This window comes from Aphis gossypii, chromosome 1 (genome assembly GCF_020184175.1).
Source record: "Aphis gossypii isolate Hap1 chromosome 1, ASM2018417v2, whole genome shotgun sequence".
In the NCBI taxonomy this organism is placed as follows: Eukaryota; Metazoa; Arthropoda; class Insecta; order Hemiptera; family Aphididae; genus Aphis; species Aphis gossypii.
This window is the reverse complement of record NC_065530.1, coordinates 72,030,581-72,052,520: the sequence shown is the minus strand read 5'-3', so window position 1 is coordinate 72,052,520 and position 21,940 is coordinate 72,030,581. Positions and strand designations below refer to the sequence as shown.

The 21,940-nt window shown below is 27.3% G+C and overlaps 1 protein-coding gene across 6 annotated transcripts in view; it reads right to left on the bottom strand.

The window, feature by feature from the left end:
- LOC114127183 (potassium voltage-gated channel subfamily KQT member 1) overlaps nucleotides 1-21,940 on the bottom strand; it is a 249,323-nt gene that overhangs the window by 157,019 nt on the left and 70,364 nt on the right. For all 6 annotated transcript variants that reach the window (XM_027991354.2, XM_027991355.2, XM_050201410.1 and 3 more), the window contains 2 exons: nucleotides 16,876-17,022; nucleotides 13,600-13,755 (listed from right to left, as the gene is read on the bottom strand). In XM_027991354.2, coding sequence (XP_027847155.1) covers nucleotides 13,600-13,755; nucleotides 16,876-16,954 — 235 coding nt within the window. In that variant the 5' untranslated portion in view covers nucleotides 16,955-17,022. The remainder of the gene's footprint in view (nucleotides 1-13,599; nucleotides 13,756-16,875; nucleotides 17,023-21,940) is intronic.

Below are 21,940 nucleotides of genomic sequence, written 5' to 3'. Positions count from 1 at the left end.
TGAGTAATCAAAACCATTTCTAAACGCGATGGTAATAATAACGTTTTACGAAACACGTTCAGAAACATTGATATTCGAATATCGGAATATCGTACAAAAATCAATAGTCTGCCTACACTGTATATATGTACTGCGTAAACAGGTATAATAAGATTTTGCGTACCGGGTAAATCCCCGTTCTTCCGGCTAAGACGACAATGACAAACAATATGCGTACTCGCTCTCGTTTGACAGGAAATTGAAAGGTCCATGAGGATAAACGCGGTGTATTTAATTTGGAAATGGTCGATTCGTAGAACATCCTCTACCCTCATATCTGCCTTTTAATGTGGCAGGTGGCATTGAAGTTTAAAATGGCCTGTTTCGGGGGTCACACTGATCGTGCTTTTTGAGCGAAAATATTGAAATGTATTCATATTGTCGCATATTGTTTATTGTTTACTCGGGATAACTTTGATTTGGTACTTTGTCGATAAATACGTAAGTGACAATCGAGGATAATAACTCTGCGCTCAGAATTTAATTAGGTACATTATAAAATATTAAAAATTTTTAGTGCATATTTTTATAATGATTTTGTAATCTTAACTTTAGAGCATATTTTTTAATTTTTACCATTTTTTAGAGAATATGTAATGATATTTTTGTAATATAATTTGAAAATTTCACAATAAAAAAAAAAACTATAGTATTTATGAAAATTGTTAGTAGAAAAAAAGTGCATATTTGAAAAACATATTTATACAATTATAAACACTGCGTAAGTACATGCATATTTAATATTTTTTAAGTGCATTAAGTTCCGAGCCCTATAATTTTATATTATCATATTAATATCAAGTACAATGTAGATGAAAAAAACATTCATTACATAAGAATTACGATTATTATAGTTGATCACGTCAGTAAAACCAGTTAAATATTTTTTTTCAATAACGAATGAAATTATTGAAAATAGACTTCTATTTATAAAGATGTTATCGTAATGTTGAAGAATTATACAACTGTAATGCCAGAAGAATAATTATAGTATTCTTAGAAAAAAAAAATCAAAAGTCTGTCTGGAACAGACGTAGGATAAATCTTTATCTATTTTGGCATGTATATGTCTTATGGTCGGTCATTCTGTTAATTTGTGCGACACCGACAATGTTACCAGTCGAGACGGTGATTGTTTACAGCAACTGGTTGTTATAGCAACCGGTTATTATGTAAAAATCGTGTCGCGCTTTTGTGACGGTAGAAAATTTCATGTCGGTCAGATTCTGAGCCATTTCACACCTCTGGTTTACGTTTTAGTACTGTAGTGTGTACAATGTTAATAAAAATAAATATAAAGATTTATCAATAGACGAAAATTGTTTCTATAGGTACAATAACAATGCATTCCAAACTTCACTCGGAATCATATTAGGAATACATAGCAAACAATAGTTTGTCACCACGAACCACGCCATCTGACGAAAATGTTGGGCAGTCTAAGCTCTCGAGGTTTTCCGGTAGATTGCACTATAACTCACAAATTAAAGTTTTAGCCATAGTATTATTTTCAGGAACCAAATTGACTCGTCGTTAGTTTAATAATACTACGTACAATATTAGATAGGTACTTAAGAGGATGTCAGCGCAATATTTGTTTTCTCTCTCAGACTCACGCTTGCATAGATAAAACTCTTTCATCTAAAATCGTTTTAAATTTTTATGGTTTTTGAGTTATCTTAGAGTTAAATCACCTATTACAAAAACTATAGAGAATTAGAGAATAATAATAATATTAAGGCTATGACATAGGTATTAGTTTTATATATTATTATAATTTAATTATTTATTCGACTTTCAAAAAAAAAAAAAAAAAATGTATATTTAAATAATGTTTAAATTGTTTTGAAACAATATCGATATAGACAAATCGATATGTCATAACCTCAAAAACATTATTGTCTATAGTTTTTGTAGTGGGCGATTTTACTCTAAGATTAATCAAAAATAAAACAAACAAAAAAAGATTCTCTGTAAATACGTTTTGTATATTATGTTGCGCATGGGTCAGAGAGAGAAAATGAACTGTGCACTTATATCCTCTTTCAACAATTATAATAGGTACTCAAGATTGAATCATTTAAAATTTCATATTTTACCAATTTACTTTATTGATAGTACCTATTTAAAAATAAATTAAAAGTGTATTAAATAGATAATAATCATTCTATACACTGAAAAATATGTATGAAAAACCATTAATCCAAAGATATTTTTATAAAAATAAGCATAGATTATAATTATTACAATTTGAAAAATGAAAATAAATTTTAATTTATTGGATTTTCATTTGAAGTATTGATTTATTAGAGAATAGTTGCATATTATTAGATTCACTAGTTCTAATTTCAACTAGATTTAATTAAACTACGTATAATAAAATAAATTATCGATCTATTTAAATAACATATTTTAACTATACCTAACGTACATTAAAAAGTTTACTCTTCTGTTGTTATTTACAATCAATTTTAATATCAAATTTTCAATATAATTTCAACACATTTTATTCAATAAAGTAGTCTGGGAACATGCCTTTAGTATTAAAAATCAAAATCGTATCTTAACATTAATATTTAAAATTAAAGATTATATAACTAAAATTACCTAAATTTATATCATATATATTAAGGTAAGCGTTTTAAACATAGAAAATATTTATACTTTTAAATTTAGGATAAGTAAAATTATAATACCTAATTGGGTATAATCTTTATATCACATCAAATGTGTATGTGTAATAGCGTAACATATTTAACTTAAAATTTACATATATTCAAATTGACAAAAAAGATTGTTATGGTACTAAAACAATTTTTTTATCATTTATATTAAAAAAACGTAGAAAGATTTAATAAATATATTGCTTTTTAAAATTAAATTTATTCTTCTATATCATAATATACAATAGCTATAACCAAAAATTAAATCTCTATTTTTATAAATAATTTTATCACAATACATTGATTTTTGATCAATTTAATGTTTGGTCAATTATACTGAAAGCACCATCTGGCTGAATAATTTAGCAAATTTACATTTTTGTGTATTTTTTCAATACAGACTAATATGATGTGATCACTCAAATAAGTAATTTTTGGTCTGTAAAGCAATAATATCATACGGCGACACCTACGATTATAATCCACGGACGCTAAAAAATTTAAACTCAATACATTAGGAATTGAACGTATCTAACATACTTGCAATGTAAGCAAGTCAAAATTTAAATAAATGAAGAAAATATTTATAATCACAGGTACAACTCAATGTAATGCAGTAACATGCACCTGTGTATAATTATTAAAACGGATAGGTACTGCACATTATTATGTTTTCATAAGAATACCATAAACCTAATCTAACGCACAACCAAATGAATTATTTAACCAGAAGACAATAATATTGATTCGACCACATTGCAAAATCAAAAGTTTTCTACTCATTAATACGGTGTAACGTGTCACATAAAATCATCGGACAAAACGGCCCTGGTTAGGTTAGGTTAGGAATAACTTCGCAGGAGCACTAATGCTCGAAACGCGATTACAGGTCCAGATCGATAACGTGGTTGACATGTCTAGACGTCGAATTTCCCGTTTAATTAGTCAAAATCTTACAAGTGTATGCCTTGCAAGTCTATAATAATATGATATATCATCATAAGGACGGTATCATCTGTATTGCTGTTTTTTTTTATCGACCGTGAAACCTCACGAATTTCGTCGAGTTGCGACGACCACGAGCAGGATATTAATTAATCACTATAATATCAGGCATCGTACTCAGGTATTAAAGTTTAAACGTCGGTTTTAATAACGGACAAATATTATGTTATCGAATTCTATACAATAATACGTACCAAACTAGTGCTTCCGAATTGCTTGCTAAAAATAAGTGTCTGAATTGCATTTCGTGACATGAACATTAAGGGCTAAAGAATATAATATCATATTAATAAATAATCAATTTATAAATTGTAAATAGTAGATAAGTAGTATAATATAATGAATCATATTAAAGTATTTATTTATTTTATACATTGTATGATTTTTAATATCGAATCCGAAATAAAATGTATAGTTTAGGTATAGCTCTGAGTTGTTACTGTCTATAGACTGTAAAATTGGAGAAGAAAATGTAAGGTGAACTATATTCAAATAGGTACAACTTTTTAAAATGTTAATAAATTTATTTCGTATTTATAGTGTATATCGTGTTTTTTTTCGTACTCGTTCTTATCAAATGTTATATGTAATAGACAATAGTTAGTACTCGTAAATGTAAAGTAGAGGTTAGGTAAACTTAAAAAATATGTAAAATGATAATAAATGTTTTTTGTTCTTAAAAAACTTATATCTATAAAATTACCTTTATAGGTATATATATTTTTAAGAAAATATATAAAATAATTAAATGGAGTTCAATTTATGAATATAGTATATCATAATATAAATTACAACCCACATGATGTCAGACTCTTTTAAGAGATGGCAGTTGGACGATAAGGGTTTATGTTAAATATATAGCATCCCCCCTCCCATTAATTCGGATGCAATCAAAAAAACTTATAATTACGATAAAGTATAATGAACGCTGTAAGTTCAACCTGAAACCCACAAATAAAACTGTGTGACCACGTTGAATATTTCCTGAAAATCTCTCACTTCCAAACGGCTGTGATTCAAAAGGGCAACGGGTTCAGTCAGCAGACGTTTATAATCCGCTTACAGCCAATTTTCCTTTTGATTCGTTTTGCTAATTCAATTACGCCCAATTATCCGGTCGAGTATGGGGGTGGAAGGCTGCAGGTGAATTGTCATGTGCTTGTCATTACGATATTGCAGACAAACACTACGCCGTCAAATAAAAAAACAAAACGATATAAGTACCCATTTTGTCGATCGTTCGGATACAATTAAATATAAATTCGAAGGTAAACCCGTTGTCAATCATATGCACTGTATGGTTGGTCAAACGAAAATGTAAAGATATATATGTATAATGTATATAATATAAACGATTGTATTTGTGTTAAAATTCCAAATGATATATTGCGAAAAATTTAGATTTTCCGTCAAAAATCGTCGGTATGCAAGACAAGACACTTTTTTGCAGACATCAACAATGATGTCAACAAGATACTATTACAAAATAGTATCATAATAAATATATAAAAATAAAAGACTCGAAACCCTTCGTCACTACATTACTCGTATTTAGGTGTTCGTAATATAAGTTTTTATGAAAGAGAAAAACTCAACATTTATAAATACTTATATCTATTATAGTGATCATACAGATTATTCGTTTACTTTAATTCTTTATTACGTTATAATACGATAATTTATACTCGTATTTACTGATAAGTGTTTTATAGAAATAATAATTTTAATTTGATTGTTTACTATAAATTATAAGTTTTTTTATTGGAAAAAAATATATAGAACGCGCACACAACAGTATTTTAACGTATAAATATACACTCATTATGCATTTGATTAACATTGTATTGGCGCAAGATAGAAAACTAAGGTAACATTAAAAAAAAAAACTACAAGCATTTAAAAAAAAATATCTACTAAAAAAATTAAAAATAATTTGATGCATATGAATAAAAAAGGAATTTATATTTAAAACTTTACAGTAGACGTGGATAAAAAAATAGAATTTTGTTATTTTAAAATTTAAATCGTAATTTTCGTCTTCTGCAAGTGGTGGTTTTAGTAAATAAACTCGATTTTTTTTCCCGTGATTGTTTATCAAACTAACAATATTTGAAAATAACAGTAGAAATATTACATAATATATAGAATTCCAAAACAAAATATTACAAAAATAAACACTAATTTATTTTAACCAAAAATTGTATAAATACAAGGGAAACTAGTGAATAGCCAAATATTATTTATTTGATAGTTTATAGTAATTTATTTATTACAAATTCATCTGAACACCATATAGAAATACAGGTTTATATCATTAGACTAAAACTAAAATATTAATGCAATAATATAAACAAATTAATGAGTGTTTTAATTCTTATACGATGGCGGTTTCAAAGTATATTATTTTTCATTTAAGTAGGTAATCGCTTTAACTTAGACCATAATAAGTTATTATAGATGTGATTAATACAAATTGAATGTAAAAAAATTAATTTATTAGACTGGTGCACCAGTTCACTATGATACACTTGGCCAGACCTGATTATTAAATGTACTACATAATAAAGTGAATGTGTGTTGATTTATATTAGGTTATTATACTATTGTAACGTGTTTAATGTATGATTAATTATTCATGGTAAAATCTAAAACAAAAATATTGTGAGTAATTTATTATATCACGTTATTACGTATTATTTATTAGGAATAAAGACAAAATGAATATATACGTTAAAATAGTGTAAATAATAAAAAAAATTAATAATAATAATAAATGAATCATACATTTAATGTATTCGTGTTTTATAATGTATATATATACATAGGTATATATCAGAGTAAATAACCTATTTAGGTTACTAATATAAACAGAATATTATTCGAAACACTAGCTTAACCTAGCAACCTAACCTAACCAGCTTACCATTATAAGGTGGATAAAATTATTTTTTCGTTTAATTTCGTTTTTGTTTTCATTTCGTATTCAATTACGACGAATGCAAACAATTACAGGACATTCAAATCATACTATTGGAAGTATACTTGAATTAATTATCCATAATCATTCTGAAAGTATATATTATTGACGGAAATAATAAAAAAAAAAAAAAGTATGATAATTTATATTTTAGTAGCCTAGGCACCTAGGGAGGCAACCACAGGAGACACATTTCTCCATTTTTTTTTTTATTTATTAACTTATACTTAAATCATTTCTTGTATATCCTTGGTTTTGTATTGAAATTGTTAGTAAATCAACTATTCATAATATCAAATAAAAGGAAAATTGAATAACTTAAGTTATGTATGACACCTCTGAGGTTTCTGTATTCCATTGCATTCTGGATTCGTTACAACTATTATAATAAATATTATTAATAGTAAAGATGCTTTTAAATGTTTTATTAACGAATTATACATTTTACTCACAACAAAAAATTATTCTCGTCGATCTAAGTAAAAAAATTCCTGTAACGCTATAAAGTTGTGACATTGAGTTAAGTATTGAGTTAAGTAAACTAAAAACATTAAGTTATAAATCATCTTATAAATATGAGACATAGCAAATTTGTTTTTAGTAGTTCCAATTTTAGGAAGCATCATTTTATCAATTCCAATAAAATGAATTGATCTATTTTCAAACTTATAAATAAGATCTGTATTTTTTTTTATGAATTTTTAGGATATTTTATTTTTAAAGCTAGTTATCAAAATTTTTAAATTGTAATATTTTACATACTTATAATTTGATTGATAATTAAAATTAAAATTTCATAAGTTTTTTTCGTGTGATATTATATATTTTGTTACAGTAATATTCCATAGTGTAGACAAATTACTAGTCGATGGTCAGTAATAAAGTTGTAAAATATTTCATACTTAACGTCACGTGTACAGCTCGTTATCCCGCTATACGGCTGACGTGTAGCGTCCGGTAATCATATAGACGCAACAGCAGTATAGATTTACGTTTTATTAGGCGTTATTATTAGGTTATATTATATCACGGTAGAGCAGCGTGTATATATAAAATTGAACACGCCGGCTGCACAATGTCGGTTATAGTGGTCGGTGGTGTTTATTTTTATTTGCCCCCTCAGACGAATTAAATCGGCATGAACCCTCCTCGAGAAAGGAAATCTAAACGCTGTAAAAAAAAAAAAAAAAAAAAACAACAAGATAAAAAAAAATATAACCGGTGGATTACTATTAATCCTTCCACGCGGTCGTATGAGAAATTGCTTATTTGTGTTTTATTTACGAGCGAGAGCAATTTAAAGACGGAACAGCTCCGGTTTTATGATTGCGGCTACACCGCAGCAGTATATATATTATTCTGAAGATCAAGCCACCGACGCCTATAGTGCACTCGCAAACTCCCATTCGGCGATTTGGATTATCGTAAAAATATCTACTCTGTTCGCTATACCGTGCGGACTCTCGTCCGAAGAATGTGCGTAGACGGCCGTTCGTATTATATGGGAGCGTTCGGAATAACGGTAAATTACGAAATTTTATAACGCGATGTTGAGCCCACGTCAGACAAGCGGCGAGTGCGCGTAATAGACCATAACGATACTTGGTGTTATATAAATTACGAGTGTGCGGTCCCGCCGGAGGCAGCACATTTTTGAAAATCGCAACATTTCAAATTGACGTAATTTCCGCGTATTCGTATCGGACACGGCAATACGGCGGCGTGCAAAACGAAATCGCCGCGAATTCCGTTGAACAGATGCTTTCCTCTGGTCATCACTCAATATTTGCGCGGTGTCAAATATTATTTTTCGATATCGTGGTAGTACGTCGTACTGCGATTTATTTTCTCGTTCATTTGCACGCCAAGTATTAATACTGTTACTTTTAAGCTATTCCGTCTATCTGATGTCAGTACTCGAGATAGGCTGCGGGTCATACACTATAATAATATGTATGCATATTATACGAAATGGATGTAAACGATATTAACGATTTTGACGTTAAACGAGTGGCTTATCGCCTGACGACAGTTATTACAATAATGTTATGAGAACTTGTACAATAAAAACGATACTCGTGGTTAAAAATCGGTATACCTACAATAGAGCAGAGATGGCCAACCCGCTGCCCGCCTTGGAAAGTTTTGCGGCCCGCGAGATTTATCAAATAATTACAAAAAAAAAATTATTTTTTCGCCAATAGAATATTCTGCAATACCCACACAATACAGTTTTTATATTATTAACAACGTAATCTGATAAAAAATAATGATTCTAATCTAATCTGATAAAAATATTAATTTTGTTTAAAATTTTAACTCAATTTTTTTTTTTTATTAAGGCAAAATATATATATTATATATATACATATATAAATGTATATGTGGTCCGCAGGATTGTAATGTATTTCCAGAGTGGCCCCAAAATCAATTGAGTTGGCCACCCCTGCTATAGAGTATACGGTATATTATAATAATCACAAAATAACGGATTTTCATGGCACATTGTGTATAATATAGAGAGCTGTGCGACTGTTCTGTCGGTATGCAGCGTGCAATGTGATAGCTGAATATCGACATAATCATCGTTTCGACACATTCGATGAATACATAAAAAACATTTAAGATCATATATATATGTTATTACTCATTATATATATATATGATCAATGCACGTAGTAAACGCACACAATACTTCATAATTTATTCGCGTGACTATTATAAAATGTATATTTTAAAGGGAGCTCTCCAATTATTCATCGGATGGTCGTTTCGATTCAACTGAAATGGTTGAGGATATGGTAGAAGAAAAGTAGACCACCATAGGTTATATCTAAATTCTCGTATTCGTATTGTATATATGACTCTGGCAATAGAAAATTATGGTGGGGCCGGTCCCGATTTAAAATCGATTTTATTTCAATTGACTTTTTTATGCGTGGGGAGGTACAGTACTTTGACGTGTGGACAAAGTGGAACAAAGCAACTGTTTGTCCATGGTCAAGACACGTTTACGTTTACGTATGTATTAATAAAATATTATTTTCATAAAATTTACATTTATTCGTTTACCTACCTTATTTTTATCTATTTACCGTGGTTAATTAATCCTACATTCCTACCTATATTATACAGTAAACGACAAGTCACAATAAACATAAAGTAAAATTTTAATTATTATAACAATGAATTATTTACGTAATAATTGTGAACTATACGAATACAATTAATATACGATATAGATGATGTTTCGAGCCAAAAGCGTGGTAACGCACTATCCAAATAATGTACACCGCCGAATGATGTAATCGCATTAAAGATATATAACATTAATGAACTAATTAAGTATTATCATCATCGCATTTTAATTTCTAAAAACATACAAAGTAAATATAATTAGTCGTTATCTATAATACTACTTTTATACCTATTATTATATATATATATTTTTTTTTTTAAGTTGATTAACTCTCATAATGATCCATTTAATTTAATTTTCCTAATTAAAACCATAATGATAGTAATGGCAAAAGAAAATAATTAATATCATAAATTCATAACTGTACAAAAATATATTAACATCATCATGATCACTTCATTTCTATTTTTATGATTTTATAGTTGCGCGTATTGTCAACTACTACATTTTAACGACAATAACAATAGTAATCAATTATAAATCGATTGATATAAGTACTAAAAATTAATTTGTATTTGTACTTTTCTCATTTTTCTCAATTTCTGATCGCACTATCGTAGTACTATATATTCATAAATATAATTTATATTAATATTTAAAATGTTAAAAAAAACTATTTAAAAAATAAAGTAATCATTTTTGTTTCATTAATAACAACGTAGCTACTTATCACCTTCAGCGTAGCTGTGACACATGGTTTCTACTAGAACAATTTTTTTCCAATCATAGGTATTCTACAATTCTATACAACGTATAGTGATTATTGTGCATAATTTTCATCAATAACAACACGAGATTGTTTTTCAAAAAATCGTTTTTAATCAAACAATTCGAGTATTAAAAATGAAGTATAAAACAGAACAAGATTAAATATTATGTTTAAAAATTGGCGTTTATGAAGAAAAATTTTTGGATTTAAACAGTTCAGATTAATGTTAATTTCTATTATTTCATATTTGTAGCCTTGTATGTGATTACTGATTACTATTAAGTCTGATTACTATTGTCAAAATAATGTCATGCTATTAAATTGCCTATATAATGTGCCGTGTTATATTAAAAAAAAATAAATTGATTAAATCTGAATTTACAGGTTATCTGTGATACCTAGTATAATTGACTGAAAATCATAAATAATAATTTTTATTTAACATAAAATAACGAACTTGTACAAGAAAAATGATACATGCCATGACCATCTTAGAATTAACAAGAAGTACATACACTTCCTAATCATAATATCTCCTATGACCAGTGATCATACATCGAACGTGTCAAGTTAATCAATTTTTATACGATTAATGAGGAAATAGAAAAAATATATGCATGTAACATAAACATAAATACATTTATGGTAATATGCTATAATCGATACTTTTCAACAAATTTGTTATCTAAGTTCAAGTTATACAAATATTTTTTTTTATATATTATGTATAGCCAACTTAGGTATATTAATTATTATCAAAGTAGTAAAAGTAGCTGTGCTTCAGCTTAATAAATATTTCTAATTATTAAAATTATTTTTTTCTCATTTATCAAACCATATAAAATACAACTTGTGTTTAATGCAATTTCTCTGATATTAAATTCAAGTTAAGTCACGTATAACTAAAATCATAATATATTTTTTTGTCTTTAATACGCTTAAAAATTTTAAATTAATATGCGAGTATATTATATTTTTTTTTTCATTGAAATAATTTAATATAATTAAAAAAATAATAATTAGATTTTTATAAAAAAAAACTATGCGTATAGATAGGTACTTTAAACTATACGTTTATATAATATATATATAATACAAATAAACAGAGAAAATAATGAAGCCGATTAAATGAACTAGGCTGTAATAATATATACATTATACATATTATATGCAATTTGAAAGTTACCAAGAATCTCATTTCTCCTTTAATAACGCGTTTATTCAAATCGTTATTTTTAAATGTTGAAGTTTATATTTTAAACACTATATTATTTTCATATACTCAGATTATTTTATGCCATCTAAGGATTGATTATACACCACAATCTAAAATTTTGTTTTTAAATCAAACCAATATTTCTAATAACCCAGAGTACTAACGGTTAGTTTCTGATGTGTTAATTTTATGTAATAGTTTTAATAAACCCTTAATAACTATTATACATCTAATATTAAATAGATATTATTTAAAATAATATTGTAACAACAAGTATAAAATGTTTATATTATAGTAATATTAATTAATTTAACTTTTTTTATTATATTTTTCACACGTTTATTCATTATTTTTCCTTTTTTTAAATTTTTAACGATACATGACGATCATTAAATTGCATATAAAAACTAAGTACTTACCTATATTTGAAAAAAAAATGGTGTTTAAATCAGAGTTTAAATAAATGCATCGTTAATAAACGAGAGTGAGATGCTTGGAAAATCGTTAATATGTATATATAATCAAATGTTTATGGTACAAATTGTATTATGGTAGACCAATTTATTAGAAGATGTATTATGTTATTGACGTGAAAATAAAACAAATTAAACATTACTTTAGTCGATTTGAGGGAAAATGAATACTATTGACAAACAATAAGGGGAAACAAATATTACAATATTATTGTACTTTCACGATTGAGACATGAATAATAAACAAACTTTAATTGTTAATTGTATACTAACAGAACATTGGAGAAACCCCTTCCTCTTCGTTCATTTGGTTATCGATTCTTTCTCAATTATCATCATACCGATAAGCAGACACACAGTAAAAAAATATGATATATTGATATAAACATGCAAGAACTGTAATGTACCGAGATCGTTCGTCAACTTTGACGTTAGTGGAAATATAATTACGATGAATTTTTATCGATTAAAAATGAATCACCGATGAGTGATGATAGTTTGCAGTACGATTTTGTTTCTTCACTGACTTCGGTTACGGTCGTTAAATGCGTTTTTCGCAGTCCGGGGATAAATATTATATTATAATATAATGAAATATATCATCATTTTGCAAATATATCAACTAAAATACACTCGTTTTACCAGGTCATAAAAATGATGTGGTATGCCACTGGGGATACACGGTACATTTGTATTACATACGTACGGGGTGATCATTTAATTGTTGACCAGGAAATATAGGGGATCTTTTAATTTCAACAGCAAACACTGTGATAGTTAAATGTGAAATAGTGTTTTATTCAATACTTTTATTGAAAATTATTATTTATTATATTTCCTGAGGTATTACTAAAAGCGTTATCTTCGCAATGAGCTGCGTGGGATCGCGGGGATGGTGTAACTACTATAACAGCTATGGTATATTATAATATAATAACTAAACTATATCTCGAATCAAACGACGTTCGACATTATATATAAATTAATATAATAGGCATAATATACAATATACGGAGTGGATGGTCACGTTTTTAATTTTTTTTCCGCCACGGTTATTGACTATACGTGATTACGTGTCCAATCGCTCTGTATAATATACATAATATATTATATTGGACGGTTCGACGCGTCCTCCCCTTTTATTACGTCTATATTGTTCTATAGGATATATACGAACTATAATATATTGCGCGTTTAACGTTGCTACTTTTACATATCTATATGTATATATAATATATATATATATATATATATATATTATATATATATTTGGGAGCTATACATATTAATTCGTTATATGGCCGATCGGTGCACTCACTGCAGGACGATTGCAACGCGTCATTAACACCGCTACTAGTACTGCTCTCTCTCCTCCGGCAGTGGTCCACGACGACGTCATCGCGACCCACGACCGGGTTCAGTTCCAGTATGGTGACATTGTAACGTTTTCTGGTATTCTTAGGACAAATATCCCCTGTAAAACCAACCATCCTGTAGTCTCAACATGCATACGACAGACAGAGTACATTTTCTGCACTGCACAAATGCAATTTATAAGCATAATGATTATTCTGCATTATTAATTTATTAATGTTATAAGAAGTAAATCTATTATGATAATAATATTTAGGACTAGTGGTATAATTTAAGGTACAGAAAAATGGATAAATCGCCTGCTAGCATTTTATTGTGAAATAGAGAGCCCTAGGAAAATCTATAATTTTTCACAGAATATATTATATATATTAACAGTTTTAGTTTAAAACAAAATACGGTATCAAATAATATTTTCAACGAATATTTTATCATTTTATGAAATATATTATACAACTATAGCATATGTGTTAGAGTTAATTATTATTACTTTTATTACATTTTTTTAAAATTCTAATCAGAAACTATTAGTATCAGACTATTTTAGAATACAATTGACGATAACATTATTCATGCACCCTGCACCCCTCTTTAATAAATGAACAATAATTATGGATGAATATATGATATAGATACATTGGAAATAGATTGAATTTAAACCACCCATCTACGTAAACGGAATATATTAATTAAACTAAAATAATAAAAATGGGTTTCGCTATACATACAAATATTGCTGTGCGCAAAAGATAATTTTCCCGCTTACGACGCTGAAAAGGGTTACTTAAGAACAACAATGGACGATTTTAGCATTCTAGGTGTATGCTAAAAAATCAATGTTTTATTTTTATCGACTTAGATAAATGTATTGACAAGTTTCAGAATTTATAGTAAATGGAGTTGGAGAAAACGGAAAACTATCATTCAATTTTTTTAATTATTATTATAATATATAAATAACTTATTGTTGATTATCAATGCCGTTTTATAAAAATTTGTATAAAAAAATTCTTTTTTAAATAATGAATATAACATTTTATTTTAAAATAAGGAATAGTAATAATTTACATATTTTACTTAAATTATTGCCAGGAACCCCTGAAATATATTTTGAAAGATATTATATTTAATATTTAGCTGTACATTGTAAATAGTAGAGTCAAGGGTTAGTCAAGAGCAAGTATATTTTTTGTTGGATCATTAGAAATTAAGCATATTATTTGGTAACCCATATACAGAGAAGCATAGTTTTTTCTAAGCGTTCAGTTTTTTTTAGTTATGATACAGCCTACTCGTATATTTTTGTAGTTTAGTTCTGCATAAAAAAAAAATATTTATACACACTCAAGTTTCAATATCAATTCATAAAATTGTGTACAGAATACAGATCAAATATAATTTTCTAAAAATGAATATATTATTGTGCAATCAATTTTTTAGTACTATTGACTCTTTTCTTATGATAGAAAAATTGATTTTATAATTAAAGTTGATACTTTTTCTGGCAAAATAAAATTAATTGTATTTAATATTTATTGTTTGAAGATGTTGAAAACAGAGAAATGGATTAGGTAATTAGGAAAAAAAATGCAATAATTTAATGATAATTTCTCCGTGTTTTTCTGATTATACTACTTACGTCACTTGTGGATGGAGTATAGCATATAATAAATCGTAAAAGTATACTATCACGATAATCTAAACAATAATAATTAATCATACCAATATATAATATAAATATATTATTTATTATATTATAATAATTTTATAATATTAATTTTTACGATCACACATATTGAACATATTGTCTTTATTGCAGTACCTCCATCCGATCTTTTATTATCTACTTCAGGCAACTAAGTTGATCGGCATAAAATGATTTGTACGAATAAGTACAGCTGGTTTATGATCGACATGGTGACAATATTCCACCGCGATCGGAAAAAATGTGTTAGTTCACCATAAATAAATTTACTTTTGTTTTAATTAGCATTAAAAATTAATTTATGTATTTTATATTGATAAGGGCAGCGAAAGTTTAACCCGACTATTTCTAAAACTTTCTAGACATGTTGTTTATGTTAGTATAGAAAAGTATTTTTCTTTTTTAATATATATTTTACCACCAACGTATTTTTATAGAGGCACTAAAATAATATGAATACATATTTACAGCTTTAGTACTATTACTTGAAAGTAATTTATAGTTAATTTACTTTTATCGGGGTACTTTTACGGGTTTTAGCTTCTAAGGTTTCAATAAAGTTTTGATAAATCAAATGTCATGAATGGGAATGAGTTTAAAGCTATTATGTCTCCTGTCGGCATAACTGTTGCGTACTGCCCGGGGTTTTCAATTAAAAAAAGTTATTAAAAAAAAAAAAAAAAAACTGTCTGATGAAGTCCATCCTCTTCCTGATATAACCTAATTGACTTTAATTTAATTTGGATCGTTTGTCGAAAGCATAAGTCTATTCCCCGGTAAAAAAAAATAGTCAAGAACAGTAAATACCAAACATGTCTAGTGTACCACTGTGTTCAAAGGTTAAAAATAATAATTATAACATAAAAGGTAAATATATGAATTTTTCTTTGGGAATATAATTCATTGTTCTAGAAAAACAAAAACGATACAGTACGACTGCAACAGAAGGAACAAAAGCATTGTTTTCATTTTTATTGTTATTATTATCGTTTATATTTTTTTTGCATTTGCATTTAAACAAAACTGTTTATAAAGATAATATGTCATTTTATCGTGTTCCGACGGCCTAAACGATTTGTCGCATTGCAGTATGCGTGTGAGTGTAAAACAATTTATATTCCGGTTCTTAACAGTGGCACCAAGACGAATAGCTAATGCGCATCAGACTTAATGAAAATGTTTCCAGCCGTGAATTAAAAAATAAAAATAGGAAAGAGAGACGGTTCGAGAGTGAGCTTGATTTTTGTATAATTTAAATCGTGATGCGAATACAAGGTAATTCCATTAAACGAAATTCGTCACCGAAATGTCGCCCATCCGAACCCATTGAATATAATTATATGCAATTTATTGCGATAAGTCTCACGTCTGTCTGACAAACGATGATGTTTGAAGTGCAGTGTCAAAATGTGCATTGCGATCATTACTTGTCGGACGTACGTATACTATAGTAATACACGTGTGTATTTATCAGTAATGAATCAAAACAAACACTGAAATTCGGAATTCCGTTACCTTTGGTCCAAGAAGCAGGCGACAAGAGCTGCTGAGCCTCTTCCAGAACGACGGGATCCATAACGACTCCATCTTTCATCGTTGGCACAGCAGTCTGAAGTCAAATCATAATTCACCAGTTATATATACCTTCCGCCTCCGATTCATCTGCAACATAAATTATATCACTGCAGTACACAATATTTTCTACAAGCAAGATCACATGAATTACACAGTAACCGCAAACACCATTCACGAGTATATTATTCTAAAAGCTATGGAAAATTAGAAAATCAATAGAATTATTACTGCAGCAACCATCGCTGCACGAAAAATTCAAAACTTGTCAACAAACTTAATTTTTCACCAAGCTATTCAAACCCACCTGGTTATAACTTATCTTAATAATTGAAAAATGTTTAGGGCAATAAACTCAAATACTTAATATACCTACGTAATACATTTTAATTTTCAATATCATGTTATCATAATACCAAGTTTTACATATCAATATATAAAAACAGAACTTTCTAGGACATACTCCCATATATTTTTCATCCCAGAATAAGTCATATTTAACACAAAAAATAATAGTAAAAGATACGAGGTACAAATTTCATTAATTATATAACTATATCAAAAATATTACTGCTTAACAACAATTGATCTTGATACAGTGATCTTGGAATAAATAATTTTCACCAATTTTATTCACTATTTTTCTAATTTAAAGCCATACAAAAATCGTTTGACAAAGTAATTAATTTTTATGTCTATCAGTATGATATAATGTTACCTAATTCCAATAAAAATTGAATACGTGATAAATTTCTCATTGATAGAAAAACCTGTATGACATAAATATTATATTGTATTTATACTTATTTTATAAATATACTTGAACCTAAATAACACATTAAAAACAATTGTGTTAACACTTTTACGAATTTAAGTCATATAATAAATTCAATAGGTATAATATCTATTGAAAATTGAAATCATAATTATTAATCAACAATAATAATTGGGATATTGGAAATACAAATGACAAAGAAAGTCAAATGTTAACGTTAAATAATTCTATTCGAGAAATCCAACGCTTAGTACGAATCATTTTTACTGAAAAACAAATATACGACCTAAAATTAAGACAAAACGTTTTGTCACTGTTTCTTATTATTCTCTTGAATTCAATAAATCGCCCATACTTACGGGACAACGTTTTATGTGATCAAAATATAAATAAGACAAGATACCTACATTATAATCAATTAGTTGAATAAATTTATTATTTATTTTTAAAAGGTGCTAAACTTTTTCCTACATTTTTTAGAAAAATATTAAAATTAATTACAATAAAATATAATCTAAATCATTATAGAATTTATAATACTTTGATACATAATAAATGATAAAAAATTAATGCCACACTGATTTAAAATGCTAATACAATTTTATTTTTACTTATTTGTTTTACATGCATTAATGCATAAGTAATAAGTATATAATCATATGTTTTACTTATAATAAAATATAGGAATTTTATTTTTATTTTAGTTTATTAAATTTTGTACTTTTAAAAACTTATGTGAGTAAAATAGAAAACGTTTTCCTTTGGTCTCTTTTACCAAATGGGACAACACATTATACTAAGATTTATGAGTAAAAAAAACTATTTTTATACAAGCATTTTATATTTAAGCCATTTTTAGAATATTATTATTCCTCGGGTATTAAGTTACTTAAATCAAGCCCCAATTTAATAGACGCAGAAAAAAAATCTGTGGCTACCACTCTTGGTAATAATATTTATCTATGGTTCTAAAAACTTTAGACATAATGTATCGAAACATTGTAAAAAATTAATATCATTAAATTAAAATAGTATATTTTGTATTTTGACCATTATTATCATACATATGACAAATTATAAAACTAGAATCATAATGAGGTTTATTGTTCAACACAATTGAGTACGCAACAAAAATAAAATAAAAAAAATAGTTCAATTTTCAATCTGTCTCAAAATGTATTATTATATAAATAATAACAATGTTTGCTTATTATAAATTTATGTTCAAATAATATTTATTTTATGATGATTATAAACTGTTATAGTACTGCTTTATTATAAATACTAAATAACAATAAACGCCCAAAAAAATATATTACATAAAAACAAAATATTTTTTTTTCTAACTTTGAAGTTTCAGTAGGTTTTGAGACATTTTAGAATGAAGACTTTGTTTTAGACACAATTATTATTTATTAGGAAAAACATCATCATAATTTAATCAACGATTATTTTTCTTTTCCATACTAGTTATACTATCGTTTCTGTATTACTGTATAATACATTATATCCGATGTAACCTCTTGTCGTAATGGGTTCGACCCGAAATATAAAATAAAATAACTATTGAATTATTGGTGAGTAACGATGCCCCTCAATGCTAACAATAATTTATTAAATTATTAAAATCCAATAATAATTTAAAACAACCTACTTAGGTTTGGTTAAATGGCGATAAATAAATAATTTTTTTTTTCAATACATAAATTCAATTTATACACAAATATGAAATAATATTGTGTTGTACTTACATACAACGGCTATAGACTATAGAATAATGTAACCATCATAACGAAATTGTTCAATTTTCGTTGAAATATAAATGTTATGTACATGAGTTGTATTATATTTACGTATACTTAACATTTTGAATTTTTTTTATTTATTATTTTTTAATCTAAATGCAAGTGCATTATAATTGCTTGAAATTTGCTTGTAGGTCTATTATAAAAATTTACCTATAAGGAAATGGCACGCATTAAATAAAACGTTTTCAATTAAAATTTACCATGTTTGACTATATATTATTTATTACTTACTATAACAAACATGGTTAAATTATTATGTATACTCGTAAGCGATGTGTTAGAGTAAATTTAAATAGTTTTTTTTCATTAGTATTAAATATATTACAACCTATTTTGACCGATCTAATATAGTAAAACTGATTAAAAACATTATCCCTATCACTACATAGGTTCTAATTATTTAGGTTTATGAAGTGATGGATAAAAAAATTATTTGATATTTTATTGTTAGTTTTTCGCCTTATTCCCTTTATGCTTATGATCAGTCCGACTGGTATTAATGCGTGTCTATTGTATTCCGTTTAGATTGCACATCGTAAAAATAAAGTGTATATCTAAAAGCCTCTCGGGCTTTTATTTTTCATTGGCCACGTAAAACACACAATACAAATCCTAGTATTTATAACCAATAGTGGTCATACCTACCATTCGGATATTATTATTAATTGGGTCAGAATCTAGCCAAACTCCTCGGCCGCCAAAACGGTTGGATTTTTTTCTGACGAGAGTACTTACCGATCCTCTGCTATTTCGATGCGCCTTGCAAACAATATAAATCATTGCTACAGTTGAGCTCGCGGCGAAAGGCGCATTTCACGGTGCTAATAGTCGCCTAGCTACTACGCCAATATCATATATAATATAATAGGGACCGAGCTCGCGGTGATAAACGACTTGAAATTCTCGAAAAATTGCTCCCGTAGGAGTTCTAATCACGGTACATTTGTCTTTCGGTATCTGAGGTGGTTACTACAGCCGCAGAAGTGAACAAAGAGTGCGCGGGACAATGTCGTCCGGCAAATGATTAAAATTCTTTTTGGCCATCGCGTCCTAAAATTATTGTCGTGGTCGTTAATATTGACGAGACGATATCAAACGATGGCAGCTAGCAAAATAAATCTATAAATAATATATGTTATTATTTGGGCAAGTATGTCATTCACATTTCACACTAGACTCGCAGATCGATTTAAAATGTGAACGCCTCCGCCGCGTGTTTAATTAGGTAATGAAATGCATAGTGTGAGGCTTAACAATTCTAATAAGTAATAACATTTAACGCGTATCCTATATAAACGGACCGTATAAGACACGGTTACTGTTGGATCGATTATGAAAAAAAAAACAAAAGTAAGATAATATTATACAATATTGTATAGAACAAAAATAAACTCATGCGCTAGAACCTATACTCACCAATATACGACTGTGGCGCTCATCTACCAGACACATATTATTGAATAATCTTAATAACATCTAGGTCGACAACTTCCGATATGATCACTTATAATGAGAATCAATAACACATATTTTCACATAAATTAGTAACTAAATAATATATAGGTTTAATATATGTGTATAACATAATATATTATATGTTTTATATTATTTTTACGTTTAATTTTTACATTATACCAGAAAAAAAAATATTTTAGTTTTGTCTTTATGAACCAAGTATAATTATAATTGTTATTTTGATTATCTAATATACTGCAGTAAAAATGTACCATAAAATTACTCATGCATAACAAAATTACACTAGTTTAGGTCAGAGAATTACTAAAGAGAAAAATAATCCTGAAAAATCGAAATATCCAACAGTTGAAAAGTGAATGTTAAAATTATCAATGGATTCAATAAACTCGAACGTTTAAAAAAATTTAAACAGCATAAAATTAAATATGATAATAAAATAAATAATGATTATTGTATTATTTAAGCTCGATTGTCAATTGTCAATAATATAATATAAGCATTAAATAATAATGAAAAATAAATTGCTTTGAAAAATATATATATTTAATTTTATAACTATAGTTAAAAGTAATATCGTTCAAAAGACTACTCAATAGGTACTATAACGTGTTACATTTTCCATTTCATTTAAAACATTTTTAACATCTTGTTTGCTTCAAGACACTCAAAATATACGACAAAATAGTTTTAACTGTTCTGGTAGCTTCTTAAATATTTTGTTTTTTACTGTCTATCCGACGTCACTAGTCCTTTAGGAAATTATTACTGAATAACTTTTCATTTGTATTCTTTGGTCGAGGGATTTAATATCCACTGAATGTTTTAACTTAAGTAAATTGATTTGAATATATTTTTAGTTTATAATATTTTATACTTGAATTTTTTTTTGTTCCAATATCTATCACACCATCACACGTATAACGTATAATATTATAGTATATTAATACAA